The sequence below is a fragment of the Mobula birostris genome, chromosome 2 (genome assembly GCF_030028105.1).
Source record: "Mobula birostris isolate sMobBir1 chromosome 2, sMobBir1.hap1, whole genome shotgun sequence".
Lineage (NCBI taxonomy): Eukaryota > Metazoa > Chordata > Chondrichthyes > Myliobatiformes > Myliobatidae > Mobula > Mobula birostris.
In genome coordinates this window covers 25,239,694-25,260,841 of record NC_092371.1, presented here as the reverse complement: position 1 = coordinate 25,260,841, position 21,148 = coordinate 25,239,694, and the positions used below count along the sequence as shown (strand labels likewise).

Genomic DNA, 21,148 nt, shown 5'->3' with positions numbered 1-21,148 from the left:
TTTGAAAGGATAGATGAGTCTAAGATTGGGATCTATTTGATGGAACTGGGGAAGCTGATGGAAAATGGAATAAGCTGTGAGGGCTCCGAGCTCATTAGGCCCCTGAGGAGACCAATCATTGATACTCTTGCTCAGAGTTCTTCAGCGCTCCGAGTAAAAAAAGAAAGCACCTTTTATTTTACACTGCTTTAGCAATTGAATCTCTCGGAATTTGTATTGGGTAGTTACGGTGTTTTTTCTATCACCAAAAAGATATATAAATGTTAAGTCCATGGTATTCATTAGAAATGAACTGATTAAAACAGTACTGCTACTTCTGTTTTTTTTTTGTTGAAATCTAAGTTTGGGTTGTGTTTTGTCATTGGATTTAATTTAATGGTTGCCCCTTTTGTATCTCCAGTTACATGTGTAACGAAAAAGTAACTAAACAAGCTTTAGTTCCTTTGTTGGGTTGGAAAGATAAAAGTAACATAATGAGAGGTTATTTAAAATCTGAGGAGACTTCATTTGGTTATAATCATAATGTGATTTTCCTTAATGAAAGAAGTCTGCATATTTTGTTTGGAAAGATTTTTTAACATTTTACTTGAGTCAGATTAATAAGTATGTGTGTATGTGCTTTATATATTTAAAAAGCTTGAGTTTATTGTAAATGAAGTGTGTCACTTTGTAAAAGTTGGACTAAAATACCTTTGAGAAGAAAAGTGACTAAAACAATTAGAAAACGTTGTTTGTTATTTATTACAAACATTGCTCCAGGCAAGAGTACGTGCTTTGACATGTACTGTATAAAAGCAGATTATGACACAAAAAACAAAATAATCTGGAGGACAGTTAGAATAGGCTGACTGCCTCAAGTTGAAATTTTCTGTGCTTGAAAATAATTGCTACCAAAATAATAAATAATTTTTTGGGCTGCATTTTTTATCTTGAACAGGCAGATTGTTGCTCGAGGGCTGTTGGATGTTCTGCGAGCTTTTAGTGATGATGAGCAAGATTTCACGGCTGTTATGGAGACTATTGTTAGACTCTCCGATGATACAGGTACGTTGTTAATTAGTTTTTTTTTCAACGATGAGCCGGTAATTTACAAATGAAAATGAAAAATGCTGGAAATTCTCCGTTGCAGATCAAGGACCCTGCATTGGATTTGGAAAAGGGAGAGAGAAAAACTAATTATTTTTGAATTGCAAACAAACTGGTTGGGGGGAGGAAACGATGGAAAAGACAAAGGAAGCGTCTGCGATGGGACCAGGCTAGTTAAGTGGGTTAATGGAAGTATTTAGAGGGCCAGGATGCTTCTTTGTGTTATATAATGCAAATAACAGCCGTGGAGCATGCTGTCATTTAACATGACGTGCTCAACTTGTCAAGCTGTACTAACAGAGAGAGGAAAAACTGAACCAAAATTACAATGGATGACTTGCAGCAGAAATGGCCAGTCCTGATTCAGACTGAGAAAACAAGCTACTTACTAATAGTTGGAGCAATGGACACAAAATGGGACTCAGCAAGCCAGGCAGAATCCAGTGGAGTGGAGTAAACAGTTGGTGTTTTGGGTCGAGACCCTTTATCATGTTGCTGAGTTCCTCCAGCATTTTGTGTATGCTGCTTATGATTTCCAGTGTCTGCAGAATCTCTTGTGTGTACCTGCATTTGGAGAATTTCATATTGATACTGGAAGGTTCTAATGTATCCAAATGGAAAGTATGTTGTTCCTAAAACTTACATTGCCCATTGCTATAACAGTGTAAGAGTTCACAAACATGTATGTCAGAGGAAAAGTAGGATAGAGAATTAAATTGGAGGCACAGGAAGCTCAGGATCATTCCTGTGGCGTATAGGCTTCACAAAGCGATCACCTAGTCTGCTTTAGATTTCTCCAATTTGATCTGTATTGTGAGCACTGAACTCCGTACACTAGTTTTGAAGAAGTACGGGTGAGCCACTGATTCACCTGGAAAGGCAGTTTGGGTTGCTAGATGGTGGAAAATGAACAGGTGTTGAACTTGCAGATGCAAGGAAAAGTGCTGTAAGGTAGGAAGTGGCTGATGGGTCTGAATGTTGTGAAGGGAACAGTCCTTTTGAAACAATGAAATGGAAAGGGAGGAGAATATATCTGATGGTGGAAATAACAAAGGACGATCCACTGAATATAGAGGCATGTGGGCTGATGTTGTTCCCTGAGCCTTACCTTGCTCTGTCAGTTTGTTATTACCCTTATTCTCAACTTTGCATGCTGCTTGTGAGTAGCTGCTTGGTCAAGAGATGATTCACAATTTTCCTATTTTATTTTCCTTCTAGCAACCCAAGTAATATTTCAAGGTGAACTAGCAATTTTTATGCACTAGTTCAAAATGGTTTTCAATATTCACAATAGCAATCACATTGGAGAAACCAAATGAAGACTGGGTGATAACTTTATGGAGTATGAGGTTCACAGGAGTGACTGAGCTTCCTATAATCTGCCACCATAATTCTTTATCTCAGTCCTGCTCAGACCTATGTGTCTGACCTCCTGCATGATCACAGCAAGACCTAATGCAAGCTTGATGGTGTGGTGATTTTCAGGCTGCGGCTCACATTCACTGCTCATTGAAGCTTAGTGCTTTACTTTCTTCCTACATTGAACAGAGCTTCAGAATGACAGCTGCTCTGTTTCCTTTAAGAACTTGACCATTTGAAGATATGCCAATAATTACTTCCAAAGGTTATTGGCTTTAAGTGATAAGGTTAATATTTGAAGAAATACAGACCTTATATATTAAAGACATACTGTACTCACACATAGAATTGTAAGAAACATTCACATATCTAACTAACTAGCGGGTATCAGTTTAGTTATCTGTAACACATTGGCATAGATGTAGTAAGAGCCATGTATCTATTTTCTGTCTGTATTTCACTTTGTGGTGTGTTTTTTATGATAATCTGTCACATGGGTTGAGGGGGCGAGGTAGAAGCAAATGAGTATAGTTACGTATTCATGCTTTGTTGTCCGTTTAATATAGTTGAGAGATGGGGCAACCCGGAATTGATATTTTTTTGTTAACTGCTAATTACATTTAGTATCGCTTAGTCATATTGCTAATTAGAATGCTAATCACGCTATTATACCTCTTAGTATTGCTAATAGGAATGTTATTAGACTATTAAATCACTAATTTAGTTTCATTAGTTTTTTAACCACTACAAGATTGTTTAACTTTGCTGGTTTCATAATAAAAGATTAAACACACCTCTTTTGCTTTGGATATTCAGTATTTGGAAGTGCGTCATACAGTGTCGATTACCCTGGCTTAGTCTCAGCAGTTTTGGTTTGTTTTCAAGTAACTGCTGCAGATGTAAGATTGGCTGACAAACAGGGAACAGGGACAAGGCACACATTGGTTCTTTTCGGTTTGTCAGGTGCACTGAATGATATGCCACAGGGATCAATGCTAGGGCTTGAACTCTACAATTTAAACAAGTGACTTCATTGAAGAAGTAGAGGTGCTATGGCAAGTAAATGTGCAGATGATAAGATTAGTAGAAACTAAGTGAGTAATTAAATGAGTGGTCATAGGTCGATCACACATTTAATGTGGGGAAAAATGAGAGATTGTTTATTTTGGAAGGAAAGCTGAAGAAAGATCTATTGCAAAGGGATCTAGATACCTAGTATGATTCATTAAAGGGTGATATACAGTTGCAGTAAGTAATTAGGAAAGGTAACAACGTTATTGTATATCGCAAGAGGAATTGCGTATCGGAGAGAGGCTGTACTTTGGTTACATTGATGAGATCACATTTGAAGTAACGTGTGCTGCATTGCTCCTCTTAAGCCTGGATGTTATTTAGAAGTGGTTTACTGGACCAGTGCATGGCTTGCCCTTTGATCACTCTTACCGAAAAGAATGATCTCTCACGTTCCTACATTAAACTCTATTTTTTGGGATTTTGCCCATTCACTCAGCCTATCCTTGTTGTGGCAGACCTGCCCATCAATTTTAATGCCTGTACAAAGTGTGGATACCTTAACCTTGCCCCTCCTTCAAGTCACTAACGTAAATAGTTGAGGTCCAAGGACTGATCGTTGGAGCAGTTTATAAGTCACATCTCTCTAATTCAGATAATGACCCATTTAGTCTAGTGGGAGAGAGCAAGAGTCCTTGGAGGGGTGCGTATTCATGTGTGTGACATACTGCTGGCCTGCAAATTATGGGAAGAAAGTACAAAATTCATGTATAACTGCAACTTTCACTGCAATGAGAGGTCTAGCAGAGTAAAGGCAGTCCAGTCCAGTCCTAAGAGTATTGAATTAGGAGGAGAGAAAAGGAAAACTGAAAACAAATTTTATTTCCCTGTCCCACTGCAGTTTCTTTCAAGCTTTCTTCTATATGTTTAATACATTAATTAATATACTATGGCAAATTAAGAGCAAGAGTAGATTTTTAACTTTTCGTGTGTTTTAAGAGTTATGTGTTATAATTTGTTGGCTGTAGAGGTATTACCCGATCTTAATGTACTTTCTCACCTACAGAGCCCACTGTACGTGCTGAATTAATGGAACAAGTGCCACACTTAGCCATGTTCCTCCAGGAGAACCGACCATCTTTTCCAATGGCTTTTTCTAATTATCTGGTGCCTGTTGTTGTTAGATATCTCACTGACCCCAATAACCAGGTAAGGAAGCACAGCTGCTTAACCTAACATTTTAATAATTATTTTAAGAGATCCTGCATTTCTCAACAAAGCAACTAAAATGCACAACCAGCTGCCAATAATTTCTGACATCAATGAATCAACATAGTTCAGTATAGGGAACTTGGGTAAATGTTGGTATTGTTGATAAAAATGGGGGAACCCAACTGAATGAGAGGGCTGGATCTTATATTGGCCAAAATATGTACTTTGAACATAAGAAACAGGAACAGTAAGGTGGTATAGAACTCATCAAGCCACCTGAGTAATGACCATTCTTACTGCCTGGATTTGAGTTGACAGATACCATAGAGCATCATTACCTTTTTTCCTATGTACTGATTATCTATTCCAATTGTTCTGAATTGCGCACTTTCCCAATAACCTGTTCTGTGTATAAAGGAAATGTGCACAGAACCAGTTATGAGGGGATTATACTATTTCTCAAGGCAAATTATTTCTTTGGAGATTCAGTGTGCAAATTCATGAATAACATAGCATTTAATGCTGCTGATTTTTTTTTTGACTGTAAATGGCAAGAGCAGTTGTTTGCTCACTTAATGTTGAGTATAGGCAATCACAGAATTGTTAAGGTACAGAGGAGACAATTCCGTGCAGGCTGTGCATTTTGAGCTATAAACTACAGGTCAGAAATTAAGCAGCAGCAAAGCAATTCTGGTGTGGGTTGAGGTTGAGATTTAGAAATAGAGCTGGGGAGCAGAATGTTTGCCATGCTGCAGAGATAACAAGATGGTGGTCAATGTATTTTTGATCATTGGCTTGTTAATTATTAATTCAGTCTGTACTTATTCTTCATCAACTAGAATAAAAGACAGGCAGTAGAATTGGTTTTAAAATTTGGATTTGGTTTGCATTTTAATGTATAATATGAAAAAAAGGGTCAATGAGTAAGTAGTGTCACAAACGTAGCAGGCTGATGCTTAAGTTTGACATACTGACTTTGTTTTGTGAAATTCAGTGAAATGGTTTTCTAGTAGGCAGCAGAATGTGATAGGTGTGGAATTTGCTGTAAAAGTACTGTTGAAGTCAATAGAGCCAACCATAATTAATCATGCTGCAACATTTTGCCCATGGGCAATGAAAAATGAAAATCCAAGAATTACCATTTATGATGCCCTGCTCCTTCGGAAGCTTCAATGTAGCCGAATCTCAACAAGGGAAGTTACTGTGAACGGTGAGGAGTATTGCTTTTATGTGATAGCTACCCACCAAAGTTTAGTACATGTTGTTATCTTTTGTAACTCCAGAAACTAATTGAAAGAAAAACATAGGAGTCAGGATATGTCTTGCCTACTTGGTTTTTCTTTTTTTAGTGAGGTGCGAACATATGACATGGTGGCGTAAAGACGTATGCCATTCACGTACTTCTTCGATATAACCTGTAATAAATTAAGTAAAGAAAGAAAACTTAATGTATTTATAATATTACACAAATATTAGTGAAGTATTAAATACAGTACACTCCCTCCCTGCTTTGCTATAAACTCCAACTCAGTATAGAATGCATTTCAACTCATATATGTAACATATTGCTTTCTAGTCATCTTATATATACACAGTATACCATATGGTACAACTACTATATAGACTCCCACAGAATAGTGAATTTTAAAATGTCCCATTCAGGCCTTAAGATTTAATGGATGTGAAGGATTTCGTACTCTTGTGGGATTATATCTTTCCTGACAAGGGGGATCACTCTGCTCGGCAGGTAAGACTTGTGGCTGTGAAACAATTTCCAGTTCTGGGACCCCCTCTGTGGTGATTGTAGGAGTTGATTCTGTGACTTCTGACAGCTCTGGACTCCTTTTTTTGCTCTAACAATTGACTCTGCTCTCCTCAAATGATTGACGTGTCATCTGCGGATGACATCAGACACAATCTCCACAGAGTCGGAGAATGATCCAGTTCTGTCCTTAATCTTTCCAAGTACCCAACTTTCCAGCTTCTGTAGTTCCTCATCAGAACTGCTTATCCAAAAGTGAAACGTCAAACCTTCTTGATTGAGTAGCCCTCAATTCGTCTCAGCTATTTGTCCTATAACTTCTTTTAAGATTGGATTTGAGGAGATCCAACCGTGAGTACAAAGGACTACCCAGGAACACCATAGCTGGTGAGATGTTGGGTGTGTAGTGTGCTGCAATGCGATGTGCAAGGAAGAAATTGGTGAGCATCTGATTCCGTGTTAGTGTGTCCTGACATTGCTCGCAGTGTGTCCTTTAGACTCTGGGCAAAGCTTTCCACCAAGCCATTTGAAGCTGGGTGGTACAGTTCAGATGTAATATGTTTTATTCCATTTATTTTCAGGAATGACTGAAACTGTTCCGCAACAAACTGTGGTCTATTGTCACTGACTAAATGTTCTGGAACACCAGTCCTTGAGAAGAGGCTTCTCAAGTCATCAACAGTGTGCGAGGCTGTAGTGGAGGCTATTGGGAACATTTCTGGCCACTTTGTATCTGCATCCAGTACTACCAAGAACTTTGTGCCCACAAATGGTCTGGCAAATTCCACGTGGATGGCAATGCAGGCCATTCTGAGGGATGGAGAGGTGCTGCTCTTGGCATCTTCTAGATGTGTTGGCATCCCGAACAGTGCATAGCAAACTGCTCGATCTGCCACTTTATCCCAGCCACTGGACAAAGCTTCGAGCCATTGCTTTCATTTTGACCACGCATAGATGACTAGCAGGTAGCTCCCCAACACTTTAGATCTCAGTTTGGATGCTACAACAACTCTCAATCCCCACATAAGGGAGCCCCCATCAAGGGCAAGTTCATCCTGTAAAAATAGGGAACTGGAATTTCTGCTGTACTTTCTAGCCACTTTGCCTGGCTATATAGACCTGTGACAGTGTGGGATTATGTTCGATTTCCTGTTGGATCATCTGTGCCATAATGGGAAGAATTTTGATTTGCATTGGAGAGAATACGTCAAGAGGAGTGTCCTCTTTTGTAAATTTTTCAGGTATTTTCTTTTCTAAGGGTAAACAGAACCCATCAGCATTTCCATAATTAGTTGTCCACTTGAATTCGATCTTGTAATTGTGTCCTCCAAGAAACAGAGCCCATCTCTGCATTTGTGCTGCTGCTGTTAGTAGAACACCCTTCTGTGGATTGAAAATAGACACGGGAGGTTGATAATAAGTAATGAGGGTAAACTCTCCCATATGGGTACTGGTTGAAATGTTTTATACCCCAAACCAGACTCAACCTTTCTGTCAATCTGTATGTAATTTTTCTCTGCAGCAGGAAGGGAAAATGATGCAAAGGCTTTGGGGCATTCACTTCCATCGCTCATAACACATGATATGACTGCACCTAAATTATAAGTCAAGCTGTAAAAAGGCAAGCTTCACTGGAAGATGTGGATCATAGTGTGTGATCGCAGTATCTGTCGTCACCATTTCCTTTGTCTTTTTGAAAACCACCTCACACTGCTTTGTTGATTTCTTCCCGATCTGTAGTAATGAGTTCAAGAGGTGAAGCAGAGAAGCCAAGTTTGGGTGGAACCTGTTAAAGTAATTGACAAATCCTAAAATAGATCACAACTGTGATGCGTCCTTTGGCCTTTGGGGGCGAGGGCTGGAATCCACTACTGTTTGAATTTTCTTAGTACACTTGTGTAGTTCTTGTACATCAATGGTGTGACCACAGTAAGTGATGCTACGGTAAAAAAAATTCACACTTGTCACATCATGCTCCGAGCCCATAATCTTCTAATCTTTTTAACATTGCCTTGAGATTTGGGAGATGTTCCTTGTCATCCTTACCGGTAATTATGATGTCATTTAGGTAACATTGAGTGCCTGGGCAACCTCGCAGCATCTGGTCCTTAGCTTTTGACCAGTGTGCAGGTGCAGGTGCTGCTCCAAAAATAAGCCTGTTACAGTGTTAAAGTTGTATTTATGGTGAGAAACACTTTGGACTCTCCTTTCATCTCCATCTGTAGGTAGGCTTGCAAAGATATCCTGTTTTCTGGGCAGAAGATATTGATCTACTTTCAATTCAGGGTTGATGGTAATCTTAAGATCACCACAGATCCTGACAGACCCATCCTTCTTGGCTACTGGGATTGCCTCTGCATTCCTCTCAATCTTGGAAAGAATTCCTTCTGCCTCTGTGTGATCTAAATCCCCAGCTACTTTATCGTGGATGGTATAAGAAGTGGACAGGCTTTGTAAAACATGGATGTGGCATTTTCATTTCTATCCTTGAACACTATGTTGGCATCATCCAGTTTTTTTCTTAATTCACTGTCAGTTGATTATTACAGGGGATGTGGCATGCAAGTGGTGAATGGATTTCCAAGCAAGCTGTAGCTGTCTCAGTCAAGCACGGCTCCGCAATGCTGGCCCTCTTGTTTTTACCACGTACAAGCTAAATGTGACTTGTTGGCTGTTGCACAGTTGCAAGAAAAAGTTTGTAAACCCTTTGCAATTACCTGGTTTTCTGCATTAATTACTCATAAAATGTGGTCGGAGTTTCATCTAGGTCACAATAATAGACAAACACAATTTGCCTAAACAATTGTGCTTCCTGTCATCACTGAGTACACCATTTAAACGATCACAGTCTAGGTTTAAAAAAATATGTGAACCTCTGGGGCAATGCCTTCTACAAAATCTATTTGGAGTCAGGTGTTCCAATCAATGAGTTGAGATTGGACGTGTGGGTTGTAGAGGTGCCCTGTTTTAAAAAAAATACACACAAAGTCAGGTTACTGACAGAGCCTGCGCTTCTCAAAGGAAGACCTCTATGTACGCCATGCCTTGATCAAAACATAACTTTCAGAGGACCTTAGAAGAAGAATTGTAGAGATGCATGAAGCTGGAAAAGGCTACAAAAGCATTTCTAAAGACCTGAGTGTTCATCTGTTCACAGTAAGAGAAATTGTCTCCAAATGGAGGAAATTCAATACTGTTGCTACTCTCCCTAGGAGTGGGCATCCTGCAAAGATCACACGAAGAGCACAATGTGCAATGCTGAAGGAGGTGAAAAAGAACCTAAGGGTGACAGGAAAAGACATGCAGAAATCTCAAGGACTTGCTAAAGTCTCTGTTCATGTGTCCACTGTAAGAAAAATACTGAGCAAGAATGGTGTTCATGGAAGGACACCATGGAGGAAGCCATTGCTCTCAAAAAAAAATATTGCTGCATGTCTCAAGTTTGCAAAGACTACCTAGATGTTCCAAAATGCTTCTGGAAAAATATCCTGTGAACAGATGAGTCAAAAAATGCACACTGCTATGTTTGGAGGAAAAAGGGTACTGCACACCAACACCAAACCCTCGTAACAACTGTGAAGCCTGGTGGAAGGGGCATCATGGTCTGGGGCTGCTTTGCTACCTCTGGGCCTGGACAGCTTGCAATTGAGAGAGCAATGTATTTGAAATTGTTTAAAATCATTTTACAGGAGAATCTCAAGGTAGCGGTCCATCACCTGAAGCTTAATAGAAGCTGGATGATGAATAAGACAATGATCCTAAACACAAGAATAAGTCAACAACAGAATGGTTTAAATAGAAGGAAATTCAAGTTTTGAAGTGGCCAAGTCAGAGTCCAGATCGTAACCCTATTGGGATGCTGTGGCATGACCTAAAGAGGGCTGTTCATGAAAGGTATCCAAGAAATACTGATGAATTGAAACAGTTTTGTATGGAGAAATGGTCTGAAATTCCTTCAAGCCGATGTGCAGGACTGATCAATAGTTTGGTTGAATTATTGCTGTACAAGGGGGTCACAATAGTTACTAAAAGCAAAGTTTCACATACTTTTTCCAGCTAATGTATGTAATATTGGATCATTTTTCTCACTAAGTAAATAAACAAGTATAATGTTTTTTATGTTTATTTATTTTGTTGGATTTTGTTTATCTAGTTTTAGAACAAGTGAAAATCTGATCACATTTTAGGTCATATTTCTGCAGAAATCGAGAAAATTCTAAAGGGTTCACAAACTTTCTTGCACCAATTGTATTTCACTGTTAAGAATGTCATTCCCACAGGAGTTTGTAGTTGATATCTGTAGTCTTCGGTTCAGTATCTTTGAAATGCCATTCAAACATTTTGTGGAATGATTGAAACAGTCGAGCCGGTGTTCAATTCTATTTTAATTAATTTGCCGTTCACTTGCAGTTTAAGCTACATTGCTTGCCTCTTGTTAGTTTTTATGTTGTCAATCTGAAGGCTACACCATCCTGAATCTCTCATCATTATCAGATCTTTCATCAACAGCATGCAGATTAGTGCCCTTTTTGAAACTGCAACTGGATTTTTTATCTTTTTCTCTTTCCTGTGCAGTCCATTTATTTTTGCCTGACATGCTCTTTGTATGCGTCCTACTTTATTGCATTTTCTGCAATCTCGCCTTTAAACCTGAATTGGTCTGGCGTATCTGAGCCCTTTCCACGATATAACATAATTTGTTTGGCCAAGCAGGTTTCTCTTTAAACGTTGCAATTTTGTACACGGTCACTTTAGATCTGACTGTAACTCAATTGTGCTTCTGGCTGCTGTTTCCATTAATACAGTGATTTCAACTGCTCTTTTAAATGTGAGTTATGTTTCAGTTAGGAGCCATTTTTGAATGCTTTCATATAAGATTCCACAAACTAAGCGATCTCTCGGTGCATCATTAAGCCCGTCACTGAACTGACAATGCTTGGACAATTTCTTCAATTCAGTCACGTAAGCTGAAATGGATTCCCTTCTTTTTGATTCCAATTAAGGAACCTAAAGGGTTCTGCAATCAACAATAGTTTTGGTTCTAAATTTTCCTGAGTCACATTCACGATACAGGTCCACAATCCCTTATCCAAAAAGCTCCGAAAACTGAAGTTTTTTCGCCAACAGCTGATGTCACTCAGGTGTGAAGTGGCAGCACTAGCAGAGGCCGCCAGACGTCAGTTGTGGCTCAGCGCTCGTACTGGTTACACGTGCATTTGCTGTTCGCTGATATTTTGTGTTCACTGTTGACTTTGTGTTTAATTTCACTGTGAAAATGTCAAAAAGAGCTGCAGATACCCCTATGGGTAACAATGAGAAAAAGAGAAAGAAGCATCTATCATTATCAATAACGCAGAAAGTGGAGTTATTGCAGAAGCTTAATCGTGGTGTCTGTGCAGTGTCTTACTGAAGAATATGGTGTTGGAACTACCACTGTATATGATTTAAAGAAACAGAAAGACAAGTTACTGAAGTTTTATAGTGACAGTGACGTTCTACATTTATTCCAATAAGTCATTTACCATGTGTTTGATTCGGTTCGTTTGAAGCTGTATATTTTTATGTTTTATTGAATGTTTTTTTCTTGTCATTATTCCCTAAACAATACAGTATAACAACTATTTACATAGCATTTATATTGTATTAGTTATTATAAGTAATCTAGAGATGATTTAAAGTATACGGGAGGATGTGCGTAGGTCCAGAGCTCTGCTGGGTCCTAAAGTCCACCGGCACTCAAACAGGTTAAATAAGGGACTTGAGCATACGTGTTTTTTGGTATCCACGGGGGGTCCTGAAACCAATAAGGAGGGATTCTGAAATCTGAAAAATTCTGAATTCCGAAATGCAACTGGCCCCAAGGGTTTCAGATAAGGGATTGTGGACCTGTATCGGCAAAGCTCATTTCAGCTGGATTGGTTGAGCAGTTAAATTTCTAAGCAAACTGTATGCTTTTCCATCTTGCACTGAGCAACACTGACTCTCGTTTTTCATCAGCTATTTCATTTGCTTCAAAATACAGGTCAGTTTGTTCAGTATACATCATTCAGTTATGCAATCGAACACTTCTATCTTCCTGATGTAGCCAGCCATTCCTGTATGTATGTATTTACTTATTTATTTTCACCATTAGCTCACTGTTTAGGAACCCATTGCTGTACTTGTTGCCGGTGAATTTTGTCTGTTTTCTGTCTTTTTTTAAAAAATGTTAATATCTCTGTCTCTCACCCCTTTAAAAGAAAAACTTGTTTTACATCACCAGGTAGGTAGTCATTTCAGGTGTGTTTTGAACTTCCTCATCACTAATGTTAAGTTCTGTAACTCCAGGAACTAATTGAAAGAAAAACGCAGGAGTTGTTTCTATTTTGTCTACTTAGTGTTTCTTGTTTTACTGAGGCACTCACGTATGACGTGATGGCACAATGATGTATCCATTCATGTACTGCTTACATATAACACTTAATGAATTACGTAAACAAATAATGCTCAATCAAACAATATATTTACAATATTACACAAATATTACTGAAATATTAAATATGCTACACTTGTATAATGGCAAAACAGTAACTTGATTACCACCAAACTACCACATTGGTAGTGAAAATAAACTGTGGAATTTCACTTCTCAGATTTCAATTATTTGTGTATGTTGCACTTACTAAAATTACCTAAACAAATTGTGTGCTTGATAATAGTTGTAGGCTACAGAAAGATGTCAGTGGATTGGTTAAGCATGGACAAAAGTGGCAGGTGAATTGGATCCAGAGGCATATCAGATAATTTCTTTTCCAGTAAATAACAAGGCAAGGGAATACATGATAAATGGAATATACTTGGAAGTACATTCAGAGGTTGTATGATGTTGAAAGACCCGAAACACCCGATGATTCCAGGAACATCACTGAAGATGTGTCCAGAAGCATCAATAGATGTATGTACACAGCAAGAAACCCATATAATTGAGCCCAACTTGAACAAGACAAGAATCAATTATTTTCTTTCGATAGCCTTCAAAATTGCGTGAAATAGAGTATAAATGCCAATTTGGATATGAGGGTTGAGGAAATTAAACAAGTTCTCATTTCTCCATTACAATCAGTGTGGGGATTTTAGTTTTTGTAAGAGCCTTGGGCTCTACCTATTGCAATCTGATTAATGATTTTAACAGATAGATTCATATGTAAACCAAACAAAATGTTGTCAGAGCAGGTGAACTATTGAGCTTTTGCCTCTGATGTCCACCTTACCACAGATGCTCAAGAGCCAGTCACCAACTACTGAAAGGATTATTTCTCGTTCTTTTGTTTCACAACTGCTCCTGGAAGGTATTTGCAACATTCCCCACTCACATTACTAGTCTACTGCCATATCTTTGGAACTGAGGTGCCAGTTATCAACTCTGCCTTCATATTGCATTGTTCTGCCAGTACTCTTCATGACCTACATTCATAACTATTGTCAGAGAAGCAATTCACAGTATTCCAAGCAACCACAGCCACTTGTCTTGAAGGTGCTGGCTATAAAAAATATCCTGCATGGCATTACTGAAGTTCATATATTGTTTGCTGGTGGCAGGAGAAAGAAAAATTACCAGCATCATTCCTGGTAATTCTGCATGAAAGCAGAAAACATGGATTTCCAGCAGAAAGCCCTGGATGTTGCTTTTTGGCTTGGTGCAGCCTCTATGCTCTCCCATTAAGTGCCAGGACAGTGCCAATATTGTGACAATTAATTCAAGAAGAACAATGATCACCCAAAGCAAACACAGAATACAAAGACTGCTTAAGGATTGTATACAAAAAGCTGCTCCTCACATCAAAACTGGAGACTCTGCCAAGATCTATGACTTCATTCCAGAGTTCCTCAGGGCCTAGGTGCTAAAGGGTTTGCAAATTTACCTGCCACCTGTTTAACATAGGAATAAACTGGACTGGGTGTTCTGCAACAAGTGACTTACCCTTATCCCAAAGCTTTTCCACATTACGTGGCACAAGTCAGGCAATGATCAATTCCTTTCCACTTGCTTAGACATGTGCAACTCCAACATAGGTGCCATGGTGGCATAGCAGTTAGTGCGATGTTATAGCTCGTGGTGTTTGAGTTTGGAGTTCAAATTTGGTGCCATTTGTAAGGAGTTTGTGCGTTCTCCCAGTGACCATGTGGTGACCTCTTGGTACTCTGGTTTTGTCCTGCAGTCCAAAGATGTACCGGATAATGGTTAATTAGTCATTGTAAATTATTCTGTGATTAGGCGAGGAGAAATAGGTGGGTGGCTGGGTGGTGCGGCTTATTGGGCTGGAAAGACCAGTTCCACTGTATCTCTAAATAAATAAATTATTAAAGAAACTCAGTAACGTCTTGAGCAAAGTAGCCCAATTGATTGGCAGTACCTAAAGATTCATTCCCTTTCCCTCCACCACTGATACACAGTGGCTTCTCTAAGGTACAACATAAAATACATCACAGTTACTCACATTAGCTACTATGATAGCTCCTCCTGAACTTATGCCCTCTGCAATGTCAATAAGGAAAGCAGGCACATGAGTGCATACCTTGGTTGAGAAGAGCAACTCACTATCATCATTTCTAGGGGAGTGAGGGATGGACAATAAATGTTAAAAATATTATTTGGTGAAATCATAGAAAAAATGAAGATTTTTGCTTTTCGTAGAAAGTAATGAGGCGTAGAACTTGCTGCCCAGTAAATTAGGTGGAACAGAAACTCTCATCACATTTTAGAGAGAGCCCAGGTAAAGATTTGGAGGGGTATAACAGTTGCAGACTGAGAGGGATTAACTCAAGTAGCTGATTATCGTAGCTGGCATAGATACATTGAGCAAATGATCTTGCTCTTATGCCTTGCATTTCTATGTTCTGAGAAAAAAAGAGTTAATGTTTTTGGGGGCTTTCCGCCTGGTCAATCTACAGTTGTCATTCCCCCTTTTTATTACACTTTCTGTACCATATTGAATGTATTATTCTAGCTTGTTCCTAGTTTACCTCTTTGAGGGAGAAAATCAGTTTCATTACCACACACAGTGTGGGAGTGTACACATTGTTAAAGTTGACCTTAATGGAAATGTTTCAGGAGTTGGTGTGTGACAGGGAATGAATTTCCTCTCTTGTCTGTCTGTCTGTGAAGATTCCTTCACTCTGGTTAAGGAAGTATCAAATTGCTTCTGCTTACCATACTGATGACATTATCTGTTCTAATGAGTTGTAGGTCGAAATTTCTTTCTAACCAGTGCATGTTTTGTGTAGTCCCTAGAAAGTCTGTTGGCAAGTGCAAATTCAATGAATGCCTGGGCATTATTCGGTCATTGGCTATTAAATCCATACCTTTAGGATTGAACCGCTAGGAGTTATGATGCTGCTGTGTAAGATCAAGCTTATAGGAGACTAAGTTACAGTTTTTGATTTAAAGACCGAATACAGACCCAGATTTATTTAAAGCATATGCTCATTTCAATCAGACCTTATCAGAACTCTGTGCAATACTGTACTCAAATCTGACAACTTTTTCTGAATCAGTTTCTATTTGAATTTCAGTTCTCAAACTGAAATTTTAAATTTTTTGTCTTCCTACTGTAGACTTCAATAAGCAGCTGTATAACTAAATTGGCTAACTGATTATTACCCAGTAGTTGCAGTAACACATGCTATGCCCCAATTTTCTACAGCCTAAATTAAAATCTTTGGAGCAGTTATTTTGTCAGTGGGCCAGTGTTAGAGTGGTTCAGCTTTGGCTCAACAGGGTTGGCCAAGTGCAGGTGGAGATTCTAATTAAGTAAGAAAGGAAGTTTCTAGTAAGTTTTATTTTTCTGTTAGTACAAAGCTAATGCGCTGAGAATGGATCTGGAGGTAGTGATATGTTCCTTGTGTGAGATGTGGGAATTTTGGGAGACCTCTGGACTCCCCGATAACTATGGGAAAATCTGCAGGTGCTGGAAATCCAAGCAACACACGCAGATTTCTAAAACTTCCAGTAATTTCCCCCCCCCCCCCCACCTTTACCATTTCCGCATTCGTGTTTTCCTCTCTCACCTTATCTCCTTATCTGCTCATCACCTCCCTCTGGTGCTCTTCTCCCTTCCCTTTCGTCCATTATCTTCTATCCTCATCTATCATATTTCCACCAGCCCTTTTACCTCTTGCACCAATCAACTTCTCAGCTCTTTATTTCACCCCTCACCACCTCCCGATTTCACCAATCGCTTACAACTTGTACTACTTCTTCCTTTCCCCCCCACCTTATTACTCTGACTTCAGTCCTAATGAAGGGTCTCTGCCTGAAATGTTGACTGTTTACTCTTTTCCTTAGATGCTGCTTGACCTGTGAAGTTGCTCCAGCATTTTGTGTGTGGCCCCTGATAATTACATCTGCACAAGTGCACCGAGCTGCAGTTCCTTAGAGACTGTATTAAGGAACTGGAGCTGCAACTGGATGACCTTTTGCTCATGCAGGAAAATGAGGATGTGATAGATAGGAGCTTCAGGGAAGTAGTTGCTGTTAAGTTGAAGGAAGCAGATGCCTGGGTGACTGCCAGGAGACAGAAGGTGAATAGGCAGCCAGTGTAGAGTATCCCTGTACCTGTCCTCCTCAATAATAATTATACCACTTTGGATACTGTTAAGTGAGGGCAGAACCTACTGGGGGAAGCTGTGGCTGTGTGGCTCAGAAGGGAAGGGGGGAGAAGAATGTAGTAGTGATAGAGGATTTCATAATTAAAGGAGCAGAAAGCAGATTCTGTGGGCGTGAAAAAGACACCTGGATGGTATGTTGCCTCCCAGATCAGGGATGTCTGGGATCCGGTCTATCGCATTCTAAAGGGGGATGGTGAACAGTTGGAAGTCATGGTACATGTTGGTACCAACTACATATTGTAGCTAAGAAAAGGGAAGAGGTCCCAAAGAGATAATATAGGGAGATAGACAAAAAGCTGAAAAGCAGGACCTCTAGGGCGGTAATATCTTACAGGCAGGTTTGCTAAAGCTTTTGGAGAAAGTTTAAACTAATTTTGCCGTTTGCTGAGGATGGAGCAGTTGGTGTACTACTGGATGCAATGTGTAGTGAGGCTATGAGGAAGGTCAAAAAGATGCTAAGGCAAAATTGCAGTCAGGGGATGAATTAAAGTGTAACATGGGGGCCAAAATCACAAAGGGTGATGAATACAGGACTGAAGATGTTGTATTTGAATGCACACAGTAAACGGAATAAGGTAGATGCTCTTGAGGGGGTGTTACAGATCGGCAGGAATTGTGTTGTGGGCATCTCTGAGTCGTAGCCGAAAGATCATAGTTGAGAGATTGATATCCGAGGATACACATTGTATCAAAAAGACAGGCAGGTAGACAGAGGGGTTGGGTGGCTCTGTAAGTAAAAAATGAAATCAAATCCCTAGAAAGAGGTGATGTCGGATTGGAAAATGTAGAATCCTTGTGGGTAGAATTAAGTAAATGCAAAAAAGAAAAGCTTAACTTGGATTCTCTCTCCATAGATGCTGTTTGATCCGACAAGTATTTTCAGCATCTTCTGTTTTTATTTCAGATTTCCATATATATTCTCATTCTCTCTCTCTCTCTCTCTCTCTCTCTCTCTCTCTTTTTTGTGTGCGTTTGTATATATATATATATATTTATATAAAATATATAATTTTTATTGGGGTTTAAAACTGGGGTTTGGAAAACTCATCCAGTCCATCTTTGGGATACTGTCATCCCTTTATCCTTATTCCCTGCTCATTGGTTTATTCTGTTTAAGGTTTGTGGGTGAGGTTTGGAAAGGACTTTGTTGTCATCTATTGGATCACTGAGATCAGTGGACATCATCAACCCGAAGTACTTGAACATTACTTGCTGTCTCAGGTCATTTGTTGTATGATATAAACCTGAAACTTGAAGTCCGTAATCTTAGACATCTCTAGTGTTAGTTTATGAATAACTGAAATTCTATATCTTCCTCTTAGGTTCGAAAAACAAGTCAGGCTGCCCTGTTGGTGTTACTGGAACAGGAGCTGATTGACCGAGCTGATGTAGAGCTAAAAGTTTGCCCAGTTCTACTGGATCTCACGGCTCTTGAAAGTGATGACGATTATAAGATTGAAGCTGTAGCAGTGAGTAATTGGCATACTTCTTGAAGTCTCACATTATTTAAACTAAAATGTTTCTCCTGACTATCAACCATGAACTTGCCATTGAAATGAAGTCATCCTGAGTCATTTTTATCTCCACTGCCTGATCATCTGCTTCAGTTTCTTTCCATTTTCATCATACACGCTCTCAAACAGTTCTTTCGCTATTAATGTGATGTTAAGGGTTAATGTGATTCAAATGCTCTGTAGTACATGTCCCTTCCACATCTCTTGACATTATAGTTCCATGCTCTGCTGATTGATAACCATATTCTCTCTGCAATAAATTGAATCATTGCCACTAAAATTCGGTTTTGCTCACTTCTCCAGTGTAGACCAAAGTTTAAGGCAGTATCCCTTAAGGAAAGTTTCTCCTTCTTTCTTATAGACTCAACATGATTTATACCAGGAAAGATTTTTAAATTGATCAAAAAACAAAATGCAAGAAGAACTCTGTGCCAGGCAGTATTTATGGAGAGAAACAGACAATTGGTATTTTGGGTTGAGACTCTTCTAAGGCCATATGAGGGGTGATTGATAAGTTCGTGGCCTAGGGTAGAAGGAGTCAACCTTAGAAAACCTAGCACATTTATTTTTCAACATAGTCCCCTCCTACATTTACACACTTAGTCCAGTTGTCATGGAACATACAGATCTTGGACCTCCAGAAAGTGTCCACAGCATGGGTGATTGATAAGGCCGAAGGTAAAAAGAGATGAGTTACAGAGCTCTCATCACATGCATATACAGTTCAACTCTTTGAGTGATTATGCAGAAAGTTTGAGGTTAACTCATCAGGGGTAATTGATAAGTTCGTGGCCTAAGATAGAAGAAAATGTTACTAACTTCAAACTTTCTGCGTAATCACTCAAAAGAGCTGAACTGCATCTGCATGTAACGAGAGCTGTATAACTCATCGCTTTCTATCCTAGGCCACGAACTTATCAATCACCCGTGCTGGGGGCACTTTCTGGAGGTCCAGGATCCGTATGCTCCACGACCGCTGGACTAAGTGTGTAAATTTAGGAGGGGACTATGTTGAAAAATAAATGCGCTGGGTTTTCTAAGATTGACTCCTTTCTACCTTAGGACACAAACTTATCAATCACCCCTCGTAAGGCTGTTACAAAGATTAACCATCAAGTTAGGCAGTGATCGGTTAGGCACAGAGAAAATCTGTATTTATGGATAAATACCTTTATTGGCTCAGCTCACAAACTCATGAATTTCCACAACTGAATACCTGTGTGCACACCCACTAGATTTCCCTGATCCTCCATGAACAGTCAAAGAAGACAAAAGGTTATACCTGGGAAAAGGGACTCTATGCTGGCCAGGCGTTTCCCATGATCCTGATGTAATCTCCTTGTGTCCGATGTGAGGTCATCCACTTCTACGGTGGTTGGTCTCCACAGAGTTTTTGCAGCCTGTGATCCAAAAATCCTCCATTCGTATTCGTTTTGTTATCAGATCCATCAGTTTTGTCACCTCAAGGTCATTTGACTGACCTGTGTCAGCATCTGATTGGAAGTGGTCCAAGGCGACAAGCAATACTGGCCCTCCCTTCAGCCTTGTGCCTTAGGTAATTTCTTTTGTTCTGTCCAATTTAGACCAAACACTGTGCCCAGATGGCCAGAAAACAAGCCAGTAATTTACATAATAAAGAGCTTCTTATCTAAAAATGGTCTCAGTCAAAAACTCATTGTGTCCATGTTCAGTTGCTCAGATAAAGATATCCCGGAGCAAGAATCTGTTCAAACAGTTCACAAAATGGTGGCGGCAAGGACAGTCTCACAAAATGTCCACCTCCGTTCCTGCGACCACCTGACAAGAACAAAGACTTTTGTTTTGTTTGTTTCCACCGTCCCTGCCTCATTCCTGTTCACTGATGTGTACAGCACCTTCACCCCCTTGGAAATTTTCATGTTTTATTGTTTTACAACATTGAATCAGTGTGGATTTAATTTGGCTTTTTTGACACTGATCAGCATAAAAAGACTCTTTTGTGACAAAATGAAAACAGATCTCTACAAAGTGATCTAAATTAATTACAAATATAAAACACAAAATAATTGATTGCAGAAGTAATCATTGATCACTTTAGAAGAATCTTGGAGGGGGCGTTGAATCTCATTGAAACCTACCGAATGTTGAAAGGACTAGATAGGGTGGGTGTGGACAGGATGTTTCCTATGGTCGGAGCATCCAGAACTAGAGGCACAGCCTCAAAATTGAGGGGTGACCTTTTAGAACAGAGGTAAGGAGGAATTTTGTTTTTAGCCAGAGAGTGGTGAATCTGTGGAATGCTCTGCCACAGACTGTGGTGGAGGCCAAGTCTGTGGGCATATTTAAGGCGGAAGTTGATAGTTTCCTGATCGGTCAGGGCATCAAATGCGACGGCGAGGTGTATGGGATTGAGTGGGATCTGGCGTCAGCCATGATGGAATAGCTGAGCAGACTCAGTGGGCTGAATGGCCTAATTCTGCTCCTATGTCTTATGGTCTAAGTGTTCACCCCCTCAAGTACATGCACCTTCAGCAGCAATTACAGCATTGAGACTGTGTGGTTATGTCTCGATCAGGAT

The 21,148-nt window shown here is 39.6% G+C and overlaps 1 protein-coding gene across 2 annotated transcripts in view; it reads left to right on the top strand.

Moving 5' to 3' along the window:
- The window catches only part of ppp4r1l (protein phosphatase 4, regulatory subunit 1-like), a 92,348-nt gene that overhangs the window by 11,648 nt on the left and 59,552 nt on the right, over nucleotides 1-21,148 (top strand). For both annotated transcript variants that reach the window (XM_072238773.1, XM_072238767.1), the window contains exons 4-6: nucleotides 938-1,044; nucleotides 4,523-4,665; nucleotides 18,400-18,546. In XM_072238773.1, the coding sequence (XP_072094874.1) occupies nucleotides 938-1,044; nucleotides 4,523-4,665; nucleotides 18,400-18,546 (397 nt within the window). The remainder of the gene's footprint in view (nucleotides 1-937; nucleotides 1,045-4,522; nucleotides 4,666-18,399; nucleotides 18,547-21,148) is intronic.